Genomic DNA, 26,857 nt, shown 5'->3' on the forward strand with positions numbered 1-26,857 from the left:
GGTCCGTGGTCCTCACTCCCTGCATGTTCCCTCCCAGCGTGGATGGAGTCGCTCTCTCTCTCACTCTGCACCTCTGTCTTTCTCTTTCCCCTTTGGTTTTCGTTTTTGTTTTTTTAACACGTCTCTTTTCCTCCTACTTGAACCGATATCATTCTCTAGTTAGTGAGCTGCCACTTTTCACCATGACCGTCTCACTCCTCAAACTGCTGTTCACTTTCCGTTGCATCACCTGGGCTCGGGTACTAATCAGACTGAAATACTCATGGTTCTCAGGGATCTGCCCTTTTCTTTCTAGAATGTATGATCTACAGAAATCTCGACATTAAACAATCCATAGATTTTTAAACAACTATTTGAATTCCAGAATTGGGATGGATCTTAAGCCTGAGAAACTTCCCCGAGACCCTGAATCCTGCTTGTGGAATTGTCGCCATCCCTCGAGGCGCCTCCACCTTAGCACTTGTTGCACGTCCCCTAGTGGCCCTTTTGTTGCAGTTACTGCCCCATTAGAGTCTAAAAGCCCGCGAGGCTGCGAGCGTAGGCTGCAGTGGTGGATGGAATATGTATTTCCTGGTGATCAACCCATTCTCAGAATTTCACGGCACATCATGATTTCACATCAAATTATTAACAGATACGTTTCTGGCATGTCTGTCTCAACCTCCTGCAAAGAGAAATTCGTTCTCGTACTTACCATCCAGGGGTCAGCTCCTCTGCCAACTGTCGTGAGATTTTGTTCTATCTCTTGTATCTTTTCCCATAAAGATCTCATTTGGTTGGCCAGCTCCTCCTGTAACGATGAGAACTATGAATGTTAGCACCAGAAAAGCAAACAGATGGGGGTTTCAGAGCCCAAACGATGGGGTGAACCAAGGCCGTAGCGGCAGGTCCTTGCGGGAGACCGGAAGGGCCGCAGCGGGTCGCCACGCTTCCCTGCTCTCCCCCAGGGACGAGCGGTGTCAGGAAGGCCGCGCTGCAGAGCCACGGGCGTCGGGCGGCCCCCCCCCGGGAGGGGCCGGGCCGGCCGCGCCGCCCTCCCGCCTGCCGCGGGCTCCCGCGGGCCCGCTCACCCCGTGCTCCTCAGCAGCCTCGTGGCCGGGACGGCGTCCGTGAGCCCTGTGCGCCCGGGAGCCGGAGCGGAGCAGACAGAGCAGGCTCTTGTCGGCTTCACAGGAGACCGTCCTTGCCTCCCTGTGGCTCGCACACTCGTGCTCCTCAGAGCCCAGGCGCTGCCGGAGGCCGGCTCTTGTGGCGACGGACGCCAGGTTCCTCGGAAGGAGGCTGGTTCTGAGGTGTCTCTTCTCTGCCCGCTGCCTGCGCGCGGGGCAACTGGCGGGCTCTCCGGTTCGCTCCCGGCAAAGACAGAGGCAGGAGCAGCAGAAGCTGTGCCCGCAGCCTGTGGTCACCGGGTCTAGAAGGTAGTTGAGGCACACGGCGGAGCTGAGTTCCTTCTGGAAGGTTCCTGGGATGCCCGAGTCCATTCTCCTGAGGGAAGAAAATCCGGAGTTTATTCCTCTGCCCAAAGACAGAAGAGGCCTAAGCAAATGTGGACTCAGGCTCCGACTCAGTAACGCGCTGCGTCTGGGACAGAAGAGGCTTTGACACACTTTTGCTTTGACACAAATGGAAAACCGAGACGCAAGGAGGGCTCCCAAGCGCTTCGGAACGTTTTCCCCGCTGCCCCCTTAGCTCCTACCTGAGGTGGGGCCTTAGGTTTGCTGAGGTCATTTTCCTGCAGCAGCTTGAGCTTCAGGAGCTTGACCTACTCCATAGCTCCAGGTGGTGGGTCCTAAGTGTTCTAAAGGCACCAGTCACAATGCCCAGGGCCGGTCCCGGAGCACAGGACACCTGACTAAGGGTGTGTTTGTTATTTCTTGTAACTGACAGGCCTCTTCCTTGGATGTCCTTTTTCATCTCAGTCTGAATCCACATACGCAAACACTTTTTCTTTCCCAAAACCTTCCTGAATACATTCAGAGTTCATGAACAGGAAACTAAACGCCGTCACGTTGGCTCCTGTTCTAACCAGAATCTACCGACATGAATACACTCATCACCTGCATTTTCCCTCCTGTTCTTATTTTCAATACCACACTCATGAATGAAACCAAAAACTGAAGAGAACGTATACCGGCGCCTCCACTCTTAGGGTAGCCTGAAGTAGGTACTGCATATGGAGGCAAAGAGTCCTAAGAAGCGTTTTAGGTTCTACATCAAACAGAAAACTGTGAGACACCAGGCAACTGCTTTCTGAGTCTTTGCCGTGCACGGGAATAACTAAGAGATGAGTGAAGTCAGAGAACTAACACTAATCACCATACTAATTCCAACTCGCATGCCAAGACAAGATGACAAAATGGAAATGGAATCACTTCCAGTAAGTGGGCAAGCAAGGCTATTTCAATGAAACCACCTCAATTTTTTTGTAAAATTAGGAAATTTTGTTTTTGTTTCCCTCAGGAGAGTCTCAGGAACTGTTCTAAGATGAATGTTGTACCCACCTAAGAAGAGGCAGAAACACTCTATTGTGGGGAAGGCAGAGGACAAATCCAGCCCGGGGATCAAGGCTTCCAGATGTGGGAGCGGCAGCTTTCAGAAGCCGCCACAGCTAGGTGAGCTCCACTCACTCACTCTCAGTTCTGGAGAAAAATGAGTTTGGCTCCTTGAGTCTCTTTATTTGGACCCTCTGAAGACCATGCCCACGTGTTCAAAGCCTTTTGTTGGGTGTTAATATGAGTGATTAAATTTCCCCAGACCTAGGATGAGATTGATTTAACACCTTGGTTTATCTGCATAAACACATCTCTGCGACCGTTGTCTCATCAAGAGCCACTGATTCGACCACAAACCCGCCCTCAAATGGACCTTGTTATCTGAATTTCTGAATATCAAGGATTTTTATTTTTAACTTTCCAAAGAAGTTGGGAAGATTATTTCATCACTTAGAGAGTACAGCAAATTGGTCTTAGAAAACTTAGAAATATGTTTCCTGAGATTTGCTTAAATTTGTTCTGTCATGGAGAAAGTGCTTTACTTTAATGACTGGTTGATTTTTGAATTTTAAAGTAAGACTTTAATGTAGGACAGCCTGTGGCCACTACACTACTGGAGCATGGAGACTTCTTCATCCTCATCCTCACAGCCTCCTAGTAACAGCAGGATGGGTGATCCTCTGCCTGGTGTCCAGCTCAGGGTGGGGGGACAGTAGTGAAAGGCTCAGAGACCCCTTTGGGTTAACTTTATTTATTTATTTATTTATTTATTCATTTATTTACTTATTTATTATTGAAGTATAGTTGGTTTACAATGTTGTGTTAGTTTCTGGTGTACAGCATTGTGATTTAGTTAGTTAGTTAGTTAGACAGATAGATAGATAGATACATAGATACATAGATAGATAGATAGATAGATATTCCTTATACATACTAATTAGGATCTGCAAATCCCGAACTCCCAATTTATCCTTCCACCCTGTCTTTCCCCTGTAACCATTAAGTTTGTTTTCTACATCTATTAGTGTGTTTCTGTTTTGTAAATAAGTTCATTTGTGTCTTTTTTTTTAGATTCTGCCAACATCGTTTATAGTTTGCATTGTAGCAAAACAGAAACAACAATGAGCACAAAGGGAAAATTAGGATAAATAAATCTTTTTGAAGGAATGACACACATCCCCACCTCCCTTTCCTGATGTATTTCCCACCAAACAATCAACTTGAGAATGCAGAGTTTTTAGAAGGACTGGGAATCATGACCCCATCTTTAAGTCTTTTAAGACGCATATACTGTATGTGTGTGTGTGTGTGTCTGTATGTGTATATATATACACACATATATGTATACATATATATACATATATATGTATAGATATGAAATATATATATATATATATATTTCAAGAGGTTAATCCTCCTAAGTGTTTATGGACATGGTTTTAAAAATGACCTTGAATTGCAAAAGCACCAGCTCTCTCTCATGGGGGCCCGTTCTTGTTAAAAGCAACCCCAGAGCCTTTACTTCCCGATTCTTGCCCAGTTTCCCTAGCCCTTCCTTTCCTAAGTGAAGTATCACAGCATAGGTTGTTACTACAATATTTCTTTGTGTTCCAAATTAGTCATAAAGTGTTTTTAGGAATACTGATGTGAAAGTGATTTTATTTTATTTTTGTGTTTTTCTGTATTTTACAAAAATGATGTTTTTCCATTGATACAGTCAGAAAAATATACAAGCCTCAGAAATTTAGTGCAGAAACGAGGAATTCGTGAACAACCATGAGAAAGCAAGTTGGCTGATGAACCACATAGAGCCCCATGATAAACCTTCCCCTGGAGGGTGACGCGGCAGGAAGGGAAAGACATTGGCTGCAGCATGAGGGACATTGAACAAATCTTTGCCTGAATAAATTGATAAAAGGGTCGGATTGTTATGTTGTTGGAAAGGAGCTTTGAGGTAAAAGTTAGGGACTAGAATCCAAAGCTTAACTTCTCAGGATTTGAAGGCAGATGTCAAAACCTGATTTGATGACACACAGTGAGCTTGAGCCCAATCAATTTTTACTTCTCTTTGAAAAGTGTGTGCTTCAAAGGCTTATTAGATTTGATTCTAGATGTGTGTGTGATTGTGTATATTACAGTCATCGTGGTCATACATTATTGTTTTAAATTTTTCATATATATTTTATTTAGCATTTAACTATTTTATGTTTTACAGGGAGGTAGTTAGGTTTATTTATTTTTAGAGGCTGTACTGGGGATTGAACCCAGGACCTCATATATGCTAAGCATGTGCTCTGCCACTTGAGCTACACCATCCCCTTATTGTTTTGATTTAATTTAGGATCATCGCCTGGCCGATGAGAGATGGGATGGGAGGGCAGGGAACATTGTTCCCATTTTACCATCGTACAATAAAGCGTTTGTTTTTCACTTAAATGATTTTGTCCCACTATATATTACCACTGTATTTCCACCACTAAATATAGTTCCTGAATGTATTATTAGAAGTTAATCAATACTGGTTAGTTAAATTTACTCTCTAGTTAGGGTTATAGGCTTTACTACATCCCAGTACCAAGAGTCTCTGTTATTTAAACTAAAAAGAATCATGTCTTTGATGCTATTTTACAAATTTAATGTTGAGCAGGGAAGCAAGTGGTAAAATTTGCAACATGGTTTTCCAAATACCTTCAACATTTCAGCCATTTTGAATTCATTTAAATACAGATACGTCCTCACGGTCTAAGAGAATGAAAACGTATTTTTATATTTATCACAATACCAAAAGTGCCTACAAGAATCTAGAAGCCGGAAAAAGTATTTTAAGCACATTTAATATCATATGTACCTTTGCATCATTTGCCTTCTTGTTCAATATAAACTCAAAATAAGCTTTAATTAATATTTATTTCAAAAAGCAAAGATGTAAAGTCTACAGTATATATAGCTTCAAAAAATTTCTCTCTAAAAAGTTAAATTTTAAAAAATTTTATTTTCTCTTGTCAAACATTTATGAATCAACAAAAAAGAACTCTATTATCCTTTACTAATCTATCTTCTCTGCCTATTCTGTGTTTAATGACAGACAAAGTGCAGAGAAAAAGTAATTATTTAAAGTTACTTGTTGAAAACCTATTAGAGTGTGGAAGACCGAAGACTCTCGTCCAGGAGTTCAGATTTAAACTGTGTGTTGGGAAGAAAGATCACCTGCACTGCACTGGGGGAGACGGCGGGGTGGGCATTATTGAATGTAGGCTATTAAGGATTTGGGCAGCTAGGTGATGGGTGTGGTCACTGCTAAGGGAAGGTATACTCAAGGAAAGAGTTATGAATTATGATTTTTTAAAAGCAGTTTTAGATTGGTAATCAGGAGTAAATTGTGATGGAGATGATAAGGTAGTTTACTTTGTGATCAGAACTTCTATCTAAATATATGGACTTAGATGTTCATTTAGGAGTCATTAGGGTCAGACTGGTAGATTATGAAGTATGGTAAGTTTGTACTGGAAAAGTGTATGGACTCAGAGGAGAATATGCAGATCCCTACAAAAGAGAAAATAGCAAACAGGACCACAAGCCCAAGCTGGGAATTCAGGAGTTTAAAGACACCTGAAGAAAAGGAGTGTCTAATGATTAGCATGATGCCTAAGACATGAGGGGTATTCAAGAAGTGTGGTAAGTACAAGAATCTGATCCTTTGAGGGGAGGGTGTAACTCAGTGGTAGAGCACGTGCTTAGCGCGCACAAGGTCCAGGGCTCAATCACAGTGCCTCCAATGGAAAAGAGAAAGATTAATTAAAAATACATAAATAAACCTAATTACCTCCCCACTGAAAAAAAAAAGAAGAAGAATCTGACACTTTGGCCATCCTCTCTGGCTTGCTAGCTCCTTGAGGACTCAGCTCAAGCATCACTGAGAAAAAGGCTATCTACCCTTCCTCTGGTTTTTCATGCCGTCTTGCACAGGAAAACACCAAGGTTGCTCTTGCCATCTACCTTTTCACCAATTTTCTGCTACCTGAAGAAGAGTGAGTGTGACTTGCATCCAGTCTGTGTGTGGAACTGTCTGGGAGAGGTTTTTTTCCACGATTCTTCCCCCTTAAGGAATCCCCCCTTATGTTCAGACCTTCCATGGAAGCCTGAAACCATGAGCTGCACTGAACCCCATATATACTGAATTCCTTCTATACGTACATACCTATGATGATGTTTCATTTTTAATCAGTCACAGGAAGAGATTAATAACAATCTATCTCACGCTGTGGCTGTAACTTATGTAGTTTGAGGTGCAACAACAAAACTAGCATACATTCTTTTTCCATCTTCATAATTTCATGGGTAGAAGGTTTGTTCTTATTGTAGATCTTAGCAGCTTTAGCATATAATTTATTTTCTCTTCTTATTAAGTCAAGAACTTTCACCTTCAACTTCACTTAATGGAAGCACTTTATGGCTTCCCGTTGGCACATCCGTATTGCCAGCATCACTGCTGTTGAGCTTAGGAGCCATTATTAAATAAAATAAGGGTTACTTGAACACAAGCAGTGTGGTTTCTGGACAGTAGGTCTGACAACCCAGGAAGCTACTAAATGGCAGATGTGGGATAAGCCAAAGGGATGACTCATGTTCTTAGTGGATGGAGGGGGACAGTGCGGGATTTCGTCACACTATGCAGAATGGTGCACAACTGAAAAGGAATGAATTATTTATTTCTGGGGTTTTCCATTTAATATTTTTCAACCAAGGTTTTAATCACTGTAATCAAGAAAAGCAAAACTGCAGATAACGGAAGAATTACTGTACAGTTTCAAAAACATCAAGGGAAGGGAGTAACAGATGTGCTTGGACTTTAAGTCATTTCCATGTTTTCCCAGGGGTCATGTTACTCTGGGACACACAATTCACATCTAGGTCATCAAAAATAAATAGGAAGCTATGGTTTGTGTGTACCCAGAGGCCTTGCGTAAATGTGATTTCCCTGTTACAGAAAAGGCTGCATTTGCCCAAATTCGTCATATTGTCAATAAAGCACAAACGTGTGGGTTCATTTCTGGAATGCAACAGAGTTTATTAAGTAACCCATCAACACAGTTGCCTCAAATTAATACATTTGAGGAAAAACCAGATGGACAGATGATAAAAAGGATTTGAGAAACAAATTAATATCATCATGACTAAATACCTAAAATAAAATAAGTAAATAGGTATTGACTTAATATATTAAGAGTAAGTTAAACTCTATATAAATCAGCATCATTTTAATAGTGGGAAACCCTGCTTTAAAGCTTTGCAGCATCAGCTTTAAAGTCACAACCAGGACAATAACGTATCTTCACTCCTAACATTGTTCTAGACGTATGACACAACACACTGTGAAATAAATGTGAGGTATAAAAAGGGTAAATATTATCACTCCTGATATAATTGTTAACCCAAAAACATATTTATAAATGGTAAACATATCACTAAGATTCTTAGAAACAAAATTAACACTCAAAACCCATTTCTTTTTGGTACATAAAAGATGTATCTACTTAGTACATGCAAATGTTCATGAAAACAAAAAATGGAAAAAGCTAGGAACATGAAGGGGGAAAAAAAAGAAAGAATAATGAAGGGCATTACCTTAAACAGATTTTCAATGTACATATATAAATTTAGCAGTAGGATGGAGTTGGGGCCTCTGCTAAGAATTAATGCAGACACTGCCTGGAAAACAGGTGGAACACCTCATTTAAATGAAACTAATAAGTTTTTTTTTAATTTTAGTTTTTCTAAATCAGAAGGAAACACCAATAGGCAGGTCAGAGTTTAAATATACATACAGAAATACTGCTGCCCACGTGAATATTCAGCCTGTTTGAGAATCCCTACTCCTTACTTCAGGGAGTAAGGAAGAGTAATACTGAGATTTTGGCAATTTTCTTAAAGTCATCTAGCCTGCCTCCCATCAAATATTCCCCACTGCAGTTCCAGTACAGGGGTCCATGAAGAGGGTCCCACAGGACAAAAATGGGTCCTAGGCAGATGATGAAAACAACGCTTTTCACTCAAGGATAATCAGTCTAATGCATTGTGTCTGTACCCAATAGCTCAACCATCTCATTGTTTTGTTTGGTTTGATTTTCCAAGAACTTCAATTGCATGGATTTCCACTAGGAGGGGTGGGTGGTGTTGGAGGTGTAGAGTAGGGAGCAATACTAGTTCACTCAGTAATTCTCCCAGTGGTGTCCCCCCATCCCATCTCTGTGGACCCGATGCAGTGAATACTCCTCCAGTTCTCTTCTTCCTAGCCTGTCCTGCTTTATATGGAGGAGAAGAGGGAAGGAAGGAAGGAAGGAAGGAAGGGAGGAAAGGAAAGGAAGGAAGGGAGGAAAGGAAAGGAAGGAAGGGAGGAAAGGAAAGGAAGGAAGGGAGGAAGAATCCCCCTTAGGAAGATGAGTTGGAGCCACAGATGTCAACCTCACTGTCTTCATCTTCATCCCCACTGCTGTGGTCTGAGGAGTTACTGCCTTCCTCCTCTTCCCCATCTTCCTTGTTTTCTTCTGATCTCCATGAGTCATGAGAATTTTCTCCTCTGGAGTCTGATGATTCTGTCTCTTGAGCCTGAAGCTCCTGGTCCTCTCCAAGGCCTTCTTGCCCATTCTCTGCTGATGGGGACTGCAGATCCTTCCTTCTACTCTTGGAGCTGGGGCCTCCCGGCGGGATCATGTTCCTACGCTTGGTATAGGTGGCCTCTCTGTAAGCAACATATTCTTCAGGAGACAAACTCTTGAGCCAGAGATCAAGGTCCACCTTGTACTGTTTCTGCAGCTGCTCAGCCTGTTCCTTATAATGCTCCTTCTGTCTCTGTGGGACACGCTGCCAGCGCCTACTGATCTCCACCATGCGCTCCCTCAGGGGCACCTCCTGAAGCTCCCTGCTCGACCACAAATCCTGGTGGAACTTGTGATATCCATTCATGGGGGGCTTCGGGGGCTCGCCGGGGAATTTCCTCTTCATGGATAAATAGTTTCCTGGGGGAGACTTCACCTTTCGTACATTTCCCTGAAACTTCCTTTCAACTTTGACTTGGCTTCTTTTGGGGACATCAGACTTCTTGGCATTCTGGACTAGATCAGGGTGGCGTTCCCTGAATTGAGCCAGTTTATCGTCAAACTCCTGTTTCTCCTTCTGGAAATCTTGAATGTATTTCAGTTTCGTCTGTTCTGGCAGCTTCTTGTATTCCTCTGACAGAACCTTGGTCAGCTCCTGGTTGCTCAGCTTGGGGTATTTTTGGGAGTACTGGGGCCGCATCTCCTTGAAAAAGCGGAGGTAAGCTGTCAGGGGCCTCTTGGGTAAATCAGGATGCTTCTTGTGTTTTCTGCCTTTATAGGTATTGTTAACATTTTCCTTTGCTTCCACAATTAGCTCTGACAAAGTGCGAAACTTTCTCAAGTTGTAAGAAATCTCTAGCCATTTGAGTTTGCACATTTCCCCAGAATAACCTTTAAACGCTACTTTTTCCCAGTCCATCAGTGCCTGGGTTGTCTTGAACGTGTGCCTGTCATCGGATGGAACGTTATTCTCCATATATTCCAGTAACCTCACAATGTCTTCTTTGGACCAGTCATCTTTGCCATTGGGCAACACCATTTCTAGGTCTTTGAGACACCCGTATGGTCCCAGCAGTTCAGACGCCTCAGAAATATTCAATCAAAGTCCTTCACTCTCAAGACTCAGCAGATGTTATTTCTGGAGGTCCTGTAGTGTGTGTGATTCTGAGGAGAAAGAAAGGGAAAGTTACTCTCGCATGTGATACATGCAAGAAACACACCCCCTGGGGATACGTCTTGTCTGTCATTCAGCTTGCCCTTAAAAATGTAGATGAAAACTGGCCAGATTTCTGAGTTGAGCATTAAGAAGTTTCTCTTGCATAATTAAAAATCCTCAGGCTCCATCCCAACATGCCTTTCAGTCAATCTCATCACAGCGTGTTTTAGCTACAAATGAGCAAAACAAATGACTGGCTACTCACTCCAGAGGCAAAGGAGAAGAGAAAATGATGGTAAATTAAAAGGTTAAAATGAAAGATAAATGCCTGAAAAGGAAAGGACTTTAAAACAGCAGCGAGATACCATAACACGTCTATTAGAATGGCCAAAATCCCAAAAGGTGACATCACCAAATATTGGTGAGTGCGTGGAGGAAACAGAAACTCTTTAATTCATTGTTAATGAGAACGCAAATGGTGCAGACATTTTGGAAAAAAATACGACCGTTCCTTACAAAACTAGTTATCCTCTGCCCACACAATCCGGTTATCATGCTCTTCCGTATTTACCCACAGGAGTCCAAAACCTGCATCCATACAAATAGCTACACAGGGATGTTTATAGCAGTCTTATTCATAATTATCAAAACGTGAAAGCAACCAAGATGTTTTTCAGTAGGTGAATGGAATTATAAATGTGTACATCCGGATAATAGAATAAAATTCAGTGCTTAAAAAAAAAGTGATCCATCCAGCAAGAGACATGGGGTAAACTTAAATGCATATCACTAAGTGAAATAAGCTAATTTGAAAAGTCTACGTATTTCAGGAGTCCAACCATATGACATTTTGGGAAAAGGGAAATACAGAGACAGTAATATGATCTTTGGTTGCCAGGGGTTGGGTTGGGGGTATGGATGAATAGGCGATCAGAAAGATGTTTATCGCAGTGTAACTCCTCTGTATGTTATAACATCATTATACTTCAGTCACAGCTTATAGAATATACAACACCAAGCATGAACACTAATGCAAAACTACGGACTTTGAGTGATAATGAAGAGTCAGTGTGAGTTCACTAACTGTTACACATATACCACTCCGGCACAGTATGTGATAATGGGGGAAACGGTGTAGTTTACTGGGAGGCGGGAGGGGTTATATGGGAACTCTCAGTATTTTCTGCTCAATTTTACTGTGAATCTGAACTTCTCTGAAACAGTAACACTTCATAGGGTTCCCGAGCATGCCTACTTTCTAAGATGAGTCCAGATGTCCATGGACTGAATGTGCAATTGAGGAGCTAGAAATAGAAATGAGACAAGCCAAGGAGACCCTGCAGACTTGCATCCAGCTGTGAGCGCTTTACGGGGTAGTCATGAAAACTGGAACCTTAAGTATATGGCCGATTTATAGATTTTTCTGGACCATGTTGAGTAGAATAAATACATTCTACTCAACCATAATTTTTCTGCCTTTAAATAGCAAGAATTTAATAAGAACTACAGAACATTTGCAGTATTTATTTGGTTAACTTTACCAGTCTTTAAGACACACTGAAAGTAACACCCCCTCAGAACACTCCCCAAAAAACACCTGGTACTTACTAGAACTTAAACAAGTAGAAGAACTAATTACAACATCCAGTTTCCTCATGTACATTTATCCAATTAGTTGGGTAGAAAAAAAGCGATCTTTTCTAATCTGATATCTAGGGTACATGAATAAGATCTTGCTCCAAATACTCCTTGAACAGTCTCTTAGGCTATTCTTCTATTTTAAGACCAAGCCAGCTCAGACATATGCTAACCAGGAAGAAAGTGGGAAATTAGATAAAAATTGCCTTTACAAATAAGTGGAATATCTGAAATCTGAATGTAGAGAGGAGGATTTGCTCTCTTTCCTATTTCTCTGAAAGATAAGATGATGTGTTTGAAGCAATGAAGATAGAAATACAGTTGGGTTGTTGTTGACGGGGCACTTTTATGAGCCTGGTACTTTTCCCAAATGTTTTACACTTATTATTACCCCAGGACGTAGGTGAGGAAGCTAAAAACATTAAGAGGATTTCTGGTACTTACCTAAATTACGGAGGTGGTAAAAATGATATTAAAAGAAAAGACCTTAAAAAGAACTATTTAGGAAACAAAGGCGATCTTAAATAGTATATGATCTATTAACATGTTGTATTAGATGAAACAGAGCAGAAACTAAAACTCAGTAAAAGATGAGGAAAATACAGTTGAATTTTAAGTGTTTTCAAACAGATGCCATTAGTGGGGAAAGCGAGAAACAATTTGTCACAGATAGCTCAAGAGATTTTAACAAGAGGGTACAAGCAGTGTTATCAGCCTAATGAAGGAAACCTATGAGGAGCTGAGGTCCCTGAAGTCTTGTAACAACGAGAAGCTGAACTGAATGGGACAAACAACTTGTAGATGAAATTCAGGGATTACTGATGTATGTATAGATCCTGAGAAGAGCTTTTCAGTTCAGAGAGTCTGAAGTTGAGTGTGTGATAGGTTTAGAGAAAGCCAGAGAACTACGTAAACTGCAGAAATGTTATACGAAAAAGGAAATGTACTCACAGTACACCTTCTGGCTGAGCTACATCTTTTTTTTAAATCAAAAGTTAGTAACTGATACAATTCATCTAACACACATAACAGAAGTACAACGGGAAAATGAAGGGAAGAGAAGTATAAATATGTATATGGTAAGAGCCAAGGAGTTAAAGACCTGATACCTCATTTCTGGTCAAGCCAATATACATTATTTATATTAACGTATACTAAGTACAGTCGTATAGAGTAAGACAGGAGCTCTCTGTTTTGATAAAGATATAAAAATAAAGAAAATATATCTCTCATCAGAAGCTCACAGATATGAACAAATAAGGTATCAATAGAAAACAGCCATTATGGCGAAATGGGCAGTTGCTTTAGGAGCTGGCAGGGGGAAGCTCTTCTCTGCATTTTGTCTTCTGCCCTCATTCACAAAGTAGTCTTCTTACCAGTCATTGATAGGACAACTGAGAACCAATGATATGACACACACATACACACACAACACAGTATATCTATCCTAAACAGAAGTAGTTTAATATTCTACTTTATTCTACAAAAAATCTTAACTCCCACCTAACCCCAATAAAAATAATTTATTAGCATTATATTAATCTTTCCTTAACTACAACCTTCAGTTCTGAGAATTTTAACAATTGAATTTTTTCTTCTCTTTGATATTAACACCTTTGCATTTAAGTGACTTAAATATAGAGTATCTACTACTTAGACCAGGAGATCAATATACTCCCAATCATATCAGATTGACTATACTATCAAAAGTGTTTTCACTTTTGCAAATATGTAAATGCCAAGCTAGAATAAAAACCTGTGTCATCTAATGTAAATGACTGAAAGGAATCAAAATTCCCGCATCTAGATCAGAGTGAGGGCAGAATTTCCTCTGCTTTTGGATACTCACTGTGTCACCAGTGTTACATTTTCACAGCCACCATCAGTTTCTGGATTGTTACCGGGCACTTTAAAGACCCAACCTTTCCTGAGGAAATACTACTCTTCACATTCTACAACAGTTTCCCAATCAAGTTTTAGGTATCATGCCAATTGTATTATATCTAGGATTTCCCATCCAAAAATTCACGGTCTACTTCTACACCAAATAAATCATAAGCTAACAGAAACATGCATTTTCATTTATAAATGTCAAACAATTGTAGATATTAAAATTCTACAGCTCCACAGTGAACTGAAAGTAATTACATAATTTTTATTAACTAGGAATATTTCATCTGCTTCAGAAATGCTGAAGTCTGCTGACAGTGCAATTAAAAATTTTTTTATTTTTAAGAGAAAGAAATATGAATTCATCTACTCAGAACCCATACTCACCAGAAAAGTCTAAAATTGGTCTAATGGATCCAGGTAGGAAAATCCATCCAGTGGGTTCAGGGGTTCTGTTTTCTCTGGATGGGTCAGCAGCTGTAACTTCCAGTGCTTTCCACAGACCAGTCAATGCCACATGCCTCTAGATGGAAGAAGCACTGCTTCCCAGTTGCTGTACTTAAAGCCCCACCCTGATTAGGTTTCTGCAGTTCCCTTGGATACACCTATTCAGCATTGATTGGATTAATACCTTTCCTAATCTGTATAAACAGCCCACTACCAAAGTCCCCTACGGCTGGTTTGTCTTCATCATTGATTTTTATAATACCCACATGGCACATTCATATCTGTTTTTGAGGGTCCCACATTCTACTCCAATTTCCCCCATATTTGAGTATACTTCAGTATGGTATATGAATATGCATCCTCCCATTTCTTGACAGTTTCTGCCCTTTTTTCACTAGGATCTAGGATCTAATAACGTGTTTAGAATGGCCATTTAAATCCCTTCAGTTCTGATGAGTTCCTGCCATTCTATGGAAGAGATCAAAATATGAATGATTATTGTAGGTAGTTTGAAAACATGAGAAATAGAGGCCCAGAAGTCTGGCATCCTTGGCTGATTTAATTCTGAATTTAGGGTGATTAAATATGAGCATTACATTTAAAAAATTTCAGGTAATTTTGTTGAAAGCAATTTGATTAAACCCAAACTGGTCAAAAGTATGATTCCTTATTTGACCAAAGCATGTGTGACAATATTAGCCTTCATTTTTTTCTTAATTGGCTTCCTCACATTCAAAATTTATATATAAATATAGTTTCCAAATGGTAATTAAGTGACAGTATCTAACAATAGGATATTACTTGGAAAAACTAAATCAGTGAAATATTTAAGTATTTAGCTTTATAAAACAATAAATAAACATGACTTAAATTTGAATACACATTTTTAGTTATGGATTTACACAGGCAAAGCCAAAATCATGTACTGAAATATATGGCTGTTGGAAGAGGGGTGGGGGTTGTTAAAACACTTGTTGATTTCCATAGTAACTTGTTGGGATTTAAAAAAAAAAGTATCTTCTCTCTCAGTATATTTGATAATCTTTTGGTAATGAGAATGAACTGCTCCTGGAAAAGAAAAGCTATTTTTATTAGAATATACTGTCACATGCATACCCTCATATAACTCACATAAATAATATGAAGATGCTTATAGTTACAATCAGTTTTAGTGTGCTTTATCTGTAACAGTTAATTAAGGGAATCAATAAATGTTGCATTTTTATGTTTATAATACCAATTCAGATTAAACTTTTGCAGGTTCACTATTTTTGAAAATGAAGAACATTCATTACATTAATGAAGTTATTCAGTTCCTTTAGAAAGCAAATAAGTGAATTAAACTATTACTATGAATATTAAACATTATTAAACTATTGAATTGGCGAAAATAAAAAATGATAATACTCAATATTAATGTTAGCAAGAAATGTATACCCTCACATACTATTGTTATGTTGTATGAGGTTAATAGAGGCTATTTTGCAAATTTGCATTAAAATTATTTTTAAAAATATGTTTGCCTCTGACCCAGTAATTCTAGATCTAGAAAAGAATGCTAAGGACTTCATTGGGCAAAACCTGGCACATCTGAAGCCTTGCTTCAACAACTTCTGTCCCTGCTGCATAGAATCTACATATACAGCAAAGAAAAAAAAATTGAGGTTTTTAATACCCTCAGTAAAAACTGAAACCTCAAGATTTTCAGACAACAATCTTTCATCCATTGGATGGAGTATTGGGTTAAAAGTGGACCCCCCACCGCCAAACACATTATGTCCAAATTCCAACACTCAGTACCTCTAAATGTGACCTATTTTAGAAATAGAGTCTTTGCAGATGTAATCAAATTGAGGATGTCACAATGAGATCATGCTGGGTGGAGGGTGGGTCCTCAATTTACTGACTGATGTTCTGATGAGAGAAGGAAGTGGTTATTTTAGATGCAGGAAAAAAGGCCATGTGAAGAGGCAGAAATTAAAGTTAAGTTGCCACAAATTAAGGAATGCAGGAGCCACCAGACACTGGAACAGACAAAGAAGGATCTTTCAGAGTCTTTGAGGGGACTGTGGCTCTGCCAACACCTTTATTTCCAGCCTCCAGAACTGTCAGAGAATACATTGGTTTTAAGCTGTCCAATTTGTTGTAATTTGTTGTGGGAACCCTAGGAAATTGATAAAACAGGGTGACCTACACTGATAGTGGCTAGCTCTTCATTTTCTCCACCCTGTTTTCTGTGCCTCCAAGTACTATACTTAACACCCAAAGGAGACAGCGGGACCGTGAGACTCTTGCCTCTATCAGTAAGAAGAAAAAGATGTATAAAAATTATCTAGTGCTGCACTGACTTTTTTCATGCATGGCTACCTGTATTGTGAAATTTATAGCTTTATAGAGAAAGTGTAAATAACAATATTTAAAACAATAAGATCTTAACTCTAGCACAAGGATCTGTATGTTACTCCTTGAATAGAAAGAGAATATATCACTGAATTATACCTCTTCTCCCTTCTCCCCTCTCTGTGGAGATTGCCACTTGTGAAAACACTGCTTAAAATAATTGAGAATTATGGGTCCTATTTACAGAACTATTTTTTCCCTGTGATCTTTTGTTTGATGCTAAGGAGAAAGAAACCTCTGCCTAGCCTCTTTTGAAACACAGATTAGGTCTTGGCTTAAAGTCATATTTCCGTAATTTCATCAGCAGGATTCAATCACATGTACTGTAAGTGGATTATAAAAACCATAGAATAGGATCCTCCATCTCTCACTTTTCTATTGTAGAATGTAATATGTAAGGGGCATCCCTTTTTTTTTTTTTAAGACTTGTATCACCCAATATTATTGGTCAAATCAGATCCTATTGGCAGTAGTTATATTCCTTCGTGTTTTCTTCCTTCATAATTATTATTCAATAATGGGGTAATCTTTCTGGTGTGTCTCTTATCCTTCCTAGTAAATGATTCTTGGAGGAAAGTGTTGACTCTTCCTTTGTATATTGGTCTTTTGCAAATTAGAGACCCACTGATAGTATGGCTAGTATTTAAATTTTAAGGACCAGCGTTAATTCCCTGGGCACAGAGGACAGCTGATGTCAGAGCTGCTGCTTCTCATGGGAACTCACGAGGTTCTGCTCTTTCTTGCTTGTTTCACTTTACGCCACAGCAGCTCCCGCAGGACAGTACACAGTGCAGACATACAACTGTTCCTTCAGTTACCCTGGTATTAATGGGAGTCACTCTGCTCCTTAAGAAACAGAATTGTTTGGCTCCAAATGCTCCGTGCAGATAATGTTCTAAGTCCAGTGACCTCCATAACATTTGTGCTAAGTCTGTGGGATTCATCTTTTCTTGGACACAGAAGGCCTCCCACCTTAACAGAATTAGTTCAGGTTCTCGAACTTATCAGAGACTGAGTTAGCTGCAACCACTCAGAGTTCTCCCAGCTGCAGATACAATACGGTGCTATTTCGTTTATTTCAGCAATTAAAAATCACAAAAGGCTTGTATGCACATAAAATTAAAAGTACTGGCTGTGACAATTTTTATATTGTCCCCTTAAACTTTCCAGGGTCTTGGTACCCCCCATATGGTGCTTGGCTCTCTTTTCAAGTGCTCCCTCTGCTCCTTCTACAAACACTAATTCCCTCTCGTTTTATTTCTAGGCAGTTATGTTTGTTCTTACTTCACAGTCACCTATTCACAGTCACAACTAAACTATGACAGAACTAAAACATAGTACGGAATAGCCCACCGAAGACAATTCCGTACAAGATGTTAGGTCGGTTTCTTTTTCTGCAGAGGGAGTTGACTGATTCTCAAACGGGATAGGTCTAAGCTGGGCGCAGGGCATCCCTGAGAGCTTCGTGCCGAGGAGTGAGCTCTGAATCTGTCATCCGCTGAGGGTCTGCCCTCAGACCATCGCTGCAGACAACACTAAAGGCCACGTAGGTCCAGCATGAAAGGCTGCTCCTGCACCGACATCCTCAGTGTTGTTTCTTGCCCTTTCTTCGATCCAATGGCTCTTTTCAGTCACGTGCTGATAAGTATCAAGCTCCTTCCCACTTCAGGATCTCCACCCACCCCACGCTATTTACCCTTCAAGTTTGTCTTCAAATGCCACTCCCTTACACTGGCCTAAGTTTATACTTCATATAATTGTCTTTTTTTTTTTTTTTTTTTAGTGGAGGTACTGGGGATTGAACCCAGGACCTCGTGTATGCTAAGCATGCCCCCTACCACTGAACTATACCCTCTTTTTGTTTTTAAATGCCAATAAATGTCACTAATAAAGAGAGCGGGGCAAATTTTTAAACTTAGTATATTTATGTAAGAAGATCCTAGTTGAGGACAATATGGAATAAAGACATGACCTTGGCCAGTGGTTCTCAGAGTTTGGTTCCAGCTCCAATAGCAGCAGGACCACCTGAACCTTGTTAGAAATCAAATCCTGGACTCACACCCAAGACCTACTGATTCAAAGTTATGTAAGTGGGGCCTGAAAATTGTGGTTTGTCGGTCATTCCAGGTAATTCTGATGACTGCTAGCATTTGAGAAACACCGAACTAGGCTGACTTACAGAAACAGAGACTGGGTATTCTTTCTCCTTTTATTATTTGCGTATTAATTAGTTTCAGAAATAATCACTTCTTATTTATTGCCTATTTTTAGTTACTTTTAGGAGTAAGTTCATTATTTGCCTATGCCAGTCTTTCGTAACTGAATATACCCTTGTAATCCTATTTACAAGATGAAGAGTGAATTATAGTGGAAAACTATATGGCCCAGGCTCACTCAGAGTGAATTACATACTAGGCAAAAAGAATGACATAGGAAATGGGAAATTGAACTAGTGCCATCTCTTAAAAAAATTTTTTTTTTAGTTCTTTCTGAGGGGGAGGGGAAGAAAATTAGATTTACTTGTTTAATGGAGGTACTGGGCTTGAACCCAGACCCTCACGCATACTAAGCATTCACTCTATCACTTGAGCTGTACCCTCCCCTGACTAGTACCATCTTGCTGTTCCCACGTGGTTCGGCTTCCTGATTAGGCCTGGCCTTGGGTCAGGCATTGGAGAGAAAACAAGAAAAAACATGAGGCACCCCCCTTCCCCCCCACCCCCCGACCCAACACACTTTTCTGTTTGCAGGGGCCTCTTTCCTGGTCCTCTGACTAGAAGGAGAGGGTCTCCTGGGGTTTTCTGTGAGCGTATGCTGTGCAGTTTAGAGACTGGGGCCTTCTTTTGGTCTTGGGGTGAATCCAGGAAAAAAAAGAGCTCTAGGAAAACCTTTTTTGTTTCTGTTTTTGCTTTTGTTTTTGTTTTTTTGGTTACTCAGTTCTTTGAGATTATAATTCTTTAGACTAAATGTTTTATCTCTTATTAGTGGATATTAGTCCGGAACCTGATAAAACATTCCTTGAGAATTTCAGAATCATGAGGTTTATCACAGTCATAAAACCAGTGTCATAGAATTCCTAGGTATCCAAGGATGATGTTTGGGGAGATCAGCCTTTCTGCTGCAGCAGGAATCACTGGAAAGAATTATTGGAAAGAATTGGGAAACAGTTGGATGTGATGTGTAACAAGCATTTTTGTGTGACATTGTTGAAATCAAAGAAAGGAATTATTTTGTATCTGAATCTACATGACCTGAGTAGTTGCAGCTGATCTGAATCTGTGAAAAGAGCCAGAACTTGAACCAATATTATTAAGGTAGGTCAGGGAATTACATGACCAGTAGGACATGAATCCCTCAGAATTAGAGAAATGTAAGGGGAAAATGTCATTAGGTTTCAGACAAAATCCAGGTGAATGGTTCTTAGCCAAATGTTTCTATTTATTAAGGAGCAGAGTGACCTCAGTTAATATCTAGATAAGTGAAGACAAGCTTGTGAATCGGGTCCATGCCCCGTCCCGTGTGGGCTTCCGTGGGGCAGAGGGAAGAGGCAGAGGAAGCGTGAGCCCGGGGAGTTGTCATGACAACCAGCTGCCCGGACATCCTGTGTAGTGCACCAGGGTGATTTTTAAAAATTAAGTGCTAGCTAAAAGGGGGCCTCTAATGAGCAAACATCAGGCCAATGCAAAAAGGAAGAGTCAACATCCCCCGCCCCACTGCCCCCAGAGAATTAGAGATAATGACAGAAAGAAACTATATTTCTTGGAAGGATGAGACAGAAGCTCTCCACAAATACTCCCTGTTGCTCTTCATTCCCTTCCTTTCTCATCACAGCCTCCATTTCACACAAAATTCCTAGTGAACAGGGTTTCAGGAGAAAACACTTGGATTTGTAGACGAGTGGATAAGAAATGAGGTAAAATGAACAGTAAGAAAATTGAATGCTAACATTGTAAAATGATTATAAGTCAATAAAAAATGTTAAAAAATAAAAAAGAGAGAAAGAAAATCGAATGCTACTGGAAAAACACAGTTTGGGCTATTCAGAAACCAGGAAAAATAATAGAATTTATTATACAATAAACTAATTTTGATGAGTACAGAAAGGAACTCGTACAGTGTCACTTCCATGAGCAAATAAAACAACTAAGCAGCTAAAATTTCAAGGAAGTTATAAATATTGCCTTTAGAGAGGTATTCATCACAGAACCATTTTTGTCATGTTTTTAATTTCTCAAGAATTAAAGCCAGTTTCTCTAAATATCCAGGAAGAAGAGGCAGTTCACTAAGCCAGAAATACCTAACTTTTATTCCATCTTTCAATGAAAGCAACCTTTCCCAAATAATAAGTATTGTATAAGGGCCCGATTTGCAAAGAGAGCAAGAGAACACAGACTAGAGAGGAACCAGATGATCAGATACAGGATTACAGCTGGATGAAAAGCTTTTAGAGGTGGCTGAGAGGCACTACAATGGAAAGAGGAACCTCAAATCCAGAAAATCATATATATGCCTTTTCATATTCTTTTTCATTATAGGCTATTACGAGATACTGAATATAGTTCCCTGTGCTATACAGTAGGAACTTGTTGTTTATATATTTTATATATAGTAGTTCTGCTAATCCCAAACTCCTAATTTATCCCTCCCCTCCCTTTCCCTCTTTGGTAACCATATATTTGTTTTCTAGGTCTGTGAGTCTGCTTCTGTTTTGTAAATAAGCTCATTTATATCATTTTTTTTTTAGATTTCACATATAAGTGATATCATGTGATATTTGTCCTCTGTCAGACTTACTTCACTTAGTGTGATAATCTCTAGCCCATTTATGTTGCCACAAATGGCATTATTTCATTATTTTTTATGGCTGAGTAGTATTCCATCGTATATATAATAGCTCATCTCCTTTATACAGTCATCTGTCAATGGAAAATTAAGGTTGTTTCCATGTCTTGGCTATTGTAAATAGTACTTTAGAGAAGTGTTCTTTTATGGGTAAAACTATCAAGGATAATTCTCAGATTTTTATGACCTCAGGACACTGTGACAACTAAGCCATGGTCCATTGGCACAAAGAAGGAGAAAATGACCATAGAAATCAAAGGGAAATGATTGATGTCTTGGCAATGATTTTTTAGATATGATACCAAAAACACAGACAAAAAAAAGTAAAAAACAAACAAGATACATTAAACTCAAAGCTTCTGAACTGCAAAGAAAACAATGGGTAAAATGAAAAAGCAGTCTACCAAAGGGGAGGAAATATTTGTAAAACATAAATCTCAAAAGGGGTTAATATCCAAATATATAAGAAACTCATAGAACTGAACAGCAAAAAACACAAATTACCCAATTGAAAAATGGAGCAAAGAATCTGAATGGATAGTTTTCCAAATAAGATATACAAATGGTCAGGTACACAAAACGGTGCTCAGCATGACTAATTAGTAGGGAAATGCAAATCAAAACCAAAGTGACATATCAGCTTGTCAGGCTGGCTATTAACAAAACAGTAAGAGATAACAAATACTAGTGAGGGTGTGGAGAAAAGGGAAAACTTATACACTGTTGGTAGAAATAAAAATCGGTACAGCCATTATGGAAAATAGTTTGGTGGTTTCTTAAAAAATTAAAAATTAAGCTACAGTGTGACCCAGCAAGCCCACTTCCTGGGAATTAAAATTGATATTGAGAAAAGATGCCGTCACCCTCAGTAGTCACTGCGGCGACATTCACAATAGCCAAGACATGGGAGCAACCTCAGTGTGTGTGTTTTCTAAACAACAAGGAAGTCCTGCCATTTGCAACAACATGAATGTACCTTGAGGGCATCACATTAAGTGAAATAAGACAGACAGAAAGATACAAACACCACGTAGTATAATTATACGTTGAATTAAAAAAAAAAAAAAGTCAAACTCATGGGAACAGAGAATTGAATGTGATTTCCAGGGGCTAGGGTGTATGGGAAATGGGGAGATGCTGGCCAAAGGGTACAAACTTTCAGATACAAGATGAACAAGTTCTGAGGATCTGATGGACAGCAGGGTGACTCTAACACTTGAAATGTGCTAAGAGAGTAAATGTTGAGTTTTACCACACGCAAGTACATAAAAGGTAAATATGTGAGGTGATGGATATGTTAATTAACTTGATCATGGTAATCATTTCACAGTGTGTGTATATATACATATATATATAAATCATCACATTATACACTTTAAATATACATATTTATTTGTCAATTATATCTCAGTAAAGCTGGGAAATTTTTTTTAATCACAAAAACATAGTGTAATGAAAATTAATAAACTTTACTACATACCAGAAATCTGATCAATCTCAGAAAGGTAATGTTGAGGAAAAAATGGAAATCACAGAAGAATACACAGAATATGATAGTTCTATAAATTCCAAGCCTGCAAAACTGTAGAATATATTATTGAGGGTTAGAAACACAGATGTAAAGTGATAAAGGAAAGCAAGTGCATGAAACAGAACAAACTGCCAGGGAGCTGACGCTCATAGCGGCGAGATGGGAACAGGAAGGGGCACACATGGGGTTTGAGAGTCAAGGGCAATGCTTTATTCCTAATTTATACATATTCCATACATAGTCTTATATCTATTAAGTATTTAATAAAAATCTGTTAACATTGTAAATCAGTATAATCACAATAAACCAAATAAATCAACCCTGCAGCCCAGGAGCCCTGGTGTTCCCTCTTTGCTCCTGGGCTCTGCAAATGCTGGGAAATACATGCCGATCACCTGCTGGGCAGAGCAGGTCTGGAGGGCTGTGAAGTTTGGGGATGGGGCTTGGGTGCACTGGACAGAAGCTGCCCCAACTTGCCCTGAGAAAGAAGGGTGGGCAGAGGATGGAGAGCCCCTGGAGTACCAGATCCTGGAGAAAGGGCGACACCCTGGTGTCAGTGAGACTTCTACTGGGAGCCCGGTGGCCATGGGGTCCTTCAAAGGCACTGCATCCAACAGGGTGTAAAGTAGGAGCTGAAGCTTCCTGGCTTTGCTTTCCCCTGCCCCTAATTCAGGCAAATGCAGCAGGGAAACTGGAGGAGTTAGTGTCCACCTTCCCACTTTTCAATTACCTGTTAAAATATTTTTTCCCTTGTTCTGGCCTCATTGGCTTTTAGTACAGCATCTTATGCTGGACACACGCGGGACCATGGATTGCACCTCATGAAGCCCCAGCCACCACAGTAGCCCAGCACTGTGCTGAATGCTGGGTCAAGCCTGCAGGCTCCTCGGCCCATCACAGTGGGGGAAGTAATGAGGTAAGTAAGGTGGCTGGCACTGAGCACGTTTTGAAGCCTGTAGGTTGTATTCGTCTTCAAAGCGATGGTGCCTGGGGGCATCTGGTTTCTGGTACTTGGGGCACAGTGGGGAGAAAGGCCAGTGATACCCAAGAGAGCCTTTCAAGTTCCTTCCTGCGTAGGGCAGTGCTTAGGTGTTACCAGGGGTAACAGTGCTCAGAGGAATCAGGAAAGCTTTTATCCAGAGGCATGGGTAGTGCTTGGCAGTCCTGATTGCAGGCTTCTAAAACAGTGGACCCACACGAGTGAGGGGGACTCAACGCCGGCGTCCTTAGCCCTCGGAGGAGGAGGACACCTGGGGAGGCAGGGTCCTGATGGACCACAGTCACCATGATCCTGGAGCTCTCTGACCCCTCTTCCTTCTGACCCACCACTGACACGTTTGTCTCAAAGGTCATGGGATTCCTCCTCTTCGGAGTTAGATTTGTGCTTAGTAATCACCCAGAAGAGCTTCTCTTTCCACTTTCCACTGGGGACTTCCTGCCATGGGGATGGGATGGAGGGGACACACTCACCCCACATCACCCTTTGGTGGGGCCCATGCCTTACGGTGCAACAAGGGCTTAGAGTTTAGTTTCTGGGAACTCAGATGGAAGCCCCCACCCCAACACCATCAAAATGTGGCTGACATAATTTATTCAGCAAAACGAATATCTACCAAAGGCCAATGCTGACAAACTGGAGAGTTTAGATGACATGGGTAAATTCATTGAGAGATACACACTGCTAAATCTCACTGAAGATAGAAGTAAGTGAAATGAATAGCTGTATATATATTAACAGAATCAAATCTGCAACTTAATAAAATCCTCTCAGGCTTCTGTTTTGAACAAAAATGAAGCAGCAGGGATGGGATTTGCTCTTCTACCTTAAACAAGGAAAACTCAGAAATGTGATGCATGAAACAACAGTGGTCAGACATTTGACAGGAGAGTCAGCTTAGAGAGAGAGGGGCCAGCGGAGCGGAGCCCAGTGACGGTCCCAGTTCACTGCCTGCAGACCTCCAGACTCCACACAGGGATGGGGAGCCCAGACAGAGCCCAGTGGCCTCCCTGCGTTGACTCCTCAACTCCTCGGGGTTAGAAGTTCTGGAAAGTCGGGGTGGCTGGAGGTCCCAGGGCTGCGTACCAGTTGACGGGAGAGTGTCACAGAGAGAGCCGCTGTGCAGGGGGCCCCCCAGCTGGGACCCACGTCTGAGTACAGATCAGCGAATGCTTGTGAGGAAAACATCCAAGAATAAGGAAGGAACCACCCCAAAGAAGTAGTAGGAATAGTCCCCACCATCCAGAGTGAAGAATCCTCACAGGACAGGACCTGTGAGAGCACCAGGGTGGGGGCGGGTATCATCCCACCCATGGGGAAAATGCAGCCCATTACAGGCTTCTCTGGTTTCTCCTAATGATGTGTAAGCAAGCCGTGAAAACCAGAGATTCTCCCAGAGGTAAAGCCACTTTCTGGCCTGGGACTGTGAATGTCCCCAAGTCCAAGCAGAGACAGAACACACTTTGGACAACAGGGGACCTGTTTCTCCAGTTCCTCTGGCCTGAAAAAGGGGCTCTCTCTGGGGACAGGTGCCCGTGCCAAAGCTACCACGCCTGCCGTTTCCCTGTTGCCACTCACTGCACCTTTGTGACTGTGGCTGATCTTTTGGGGCAAGGCTGGAAGAGAAAAAAGGAAAAAAACATAAAAAGAAAAAAAATGACTTCCTCCCCCACTTTTTTGTTGGCAGGACCCTCTGGTTAGTCCTCTGGTGAGACACTGGGGGTTTATGTTTGAGTTTTTGCTGTAAAGCTCATGCTGAACGGATGAGAGCGTGGAGTCTCCCTTTGATTCAGCCAATGCCGGGAAAGAGAAGAAAAATAATTCCACGAAACTCACCTCCATTGTGGGTAATTACTCAAGTCTTAACTTCTCTCTTCGTTTTACCTTCTATTTTTAATTTTTCACAGTCTTCTCATGGTTATTTTTTATGGTCAGTTCAGAGTTTTCAGCTGTAATCTGCAGGTGAGATAGACTATGGAGAATTTATTCCATTTTGGCCAGTGCCAAAATCAATACAAAACTTAGAAGCACGTAGCAATTCTTGGACCCTCCCAAAGACGAGGGTGTTGTTAGATTACTTACTAATCCCTAAGCAAATATCTGAAAGTCTAGTTGTTTCTTTTCTACTACAACTGCATAGAAATAAATTTAATCCCCAGATTATTCCCCAACCAACTTTCTCTTAGAGCAAAAGATGGAGAGATGGTCATATTCTAATTGACCTAATCTATTCAGTAAACTGAGGACTAAGGGAGGAATAGGATTTAGCCAGATCACTGGAGGGAGAAGAGAATTCTACACTGCCCTTGAGTTTGACAGGGACTCTCTGGAAGGCGAGTCCTCTGTGCTTTGTGTTCATGCATTTGGCTGGATCTCCACACTGATGTATGTTTTCATCTCTAGCAAGTTCAGATAGCAAATGAAAAGTGCATATATCCTACCCAACATAATAAAAGAGATTACTTTTTTTTTAAATAAAATAGAAAAGACAACTGTACATAGTTAACACTCTCACCACTTAAAAAAAAATAATGCAACCAATATATCCCCTGAAGGTAAAATGAAGTTAAACACAGTGAGGTTCAATTGATCCTCCCCATTCTAGAAGTCAGCAGGATAGGAGCCCCCTCAGCTATTAGAATTCCCAAGACCTTGGTCAGGTTTGTGGCCTGTTCCTGGTCATCTGGGTCCACACCAAATGAAAGGTCTGAGAGGGGAAGTGAAAGGGCACGAGAGGAAAGTACAAATGAGGGCACTTTGGGCGACGTCAGTAACGCTTATTAAACCACAGTCGTAATCTAGAAACCCCCCTCTCCGGCCCCGGGGTCAGTTTCTGTTGTCATATATAATAGTCAGGGGTTCAACAAA

At 40.7% G+C, this 26,857-nt stretch overlaps 1 protein-coding gene and 1 long non-coding RNA gene across 2 annotated transcripts in view; one reads left to right on the forward strand and one right to left on the reverse strand.

Moving 5' to 3' along the window:
* LOC123613787 (uncharacterized) overlaps positions 1 to 26,857 on the forward strand; it is a 60,158-nt gene that overhangs the window by 22,726 nt on the left and 10,575 nt on the right. Inside the window, exons 3-5 of the long non-coding RNA XR_012509775.1 lie at positions 2,461 to 2,612; positions 23,768 to 23,908; positions 25,677 to 25,836. This is a non-coding gene — a long non-coding RNA (uncharacterized LOC123613787). The remainder of the gene's footprint in view (positions 1 to 2,460; positions 2,613 to 23,767; positions 23,909 to 25,676; positions 25,837 to 26,857) is intronic.
* Positions 8,922 to 10,260, reverse strand: UBTFL1 (upstream binding transcription factor like 1). The gene has a single exon (XM_010973504.3). The coding sequence runs from the start codon at positions 10,125 to 10,127 to the stop codon at positions 8,922 to 8,924; it is 1,206 nt and encodes a 401-aa protein (XP_010971806.3). The 5' UTR covers positions 10,128 to 10,260.

Source organism: Camelus bactrianus, chromosome 10, assembly GCF_048773025.1.
Source record: "Camelus bactrianus isolate YW-2024 breed Bactrian camel chromosome 10, ASM4877302v1, whole genome shotgun sequence".
In the NCBI taxonomy this organism is placed as follows: domain Eukaryota; kingdom Metazoa; phylum Chordata; class Mammalia; order Artiodactyla; family Camelidae; genus Camelus; species Camelus bactrianus.

Excerpts from the sequence above, each read along its gene's own strand:
- UBTFL1 (XM_010973504.3), bottom strand. The coding sequence starts at position 10,127 with ATGGTGTTGCCCAATGGCAAAGATGACTGGTCCAAAGAAGACATTGTG.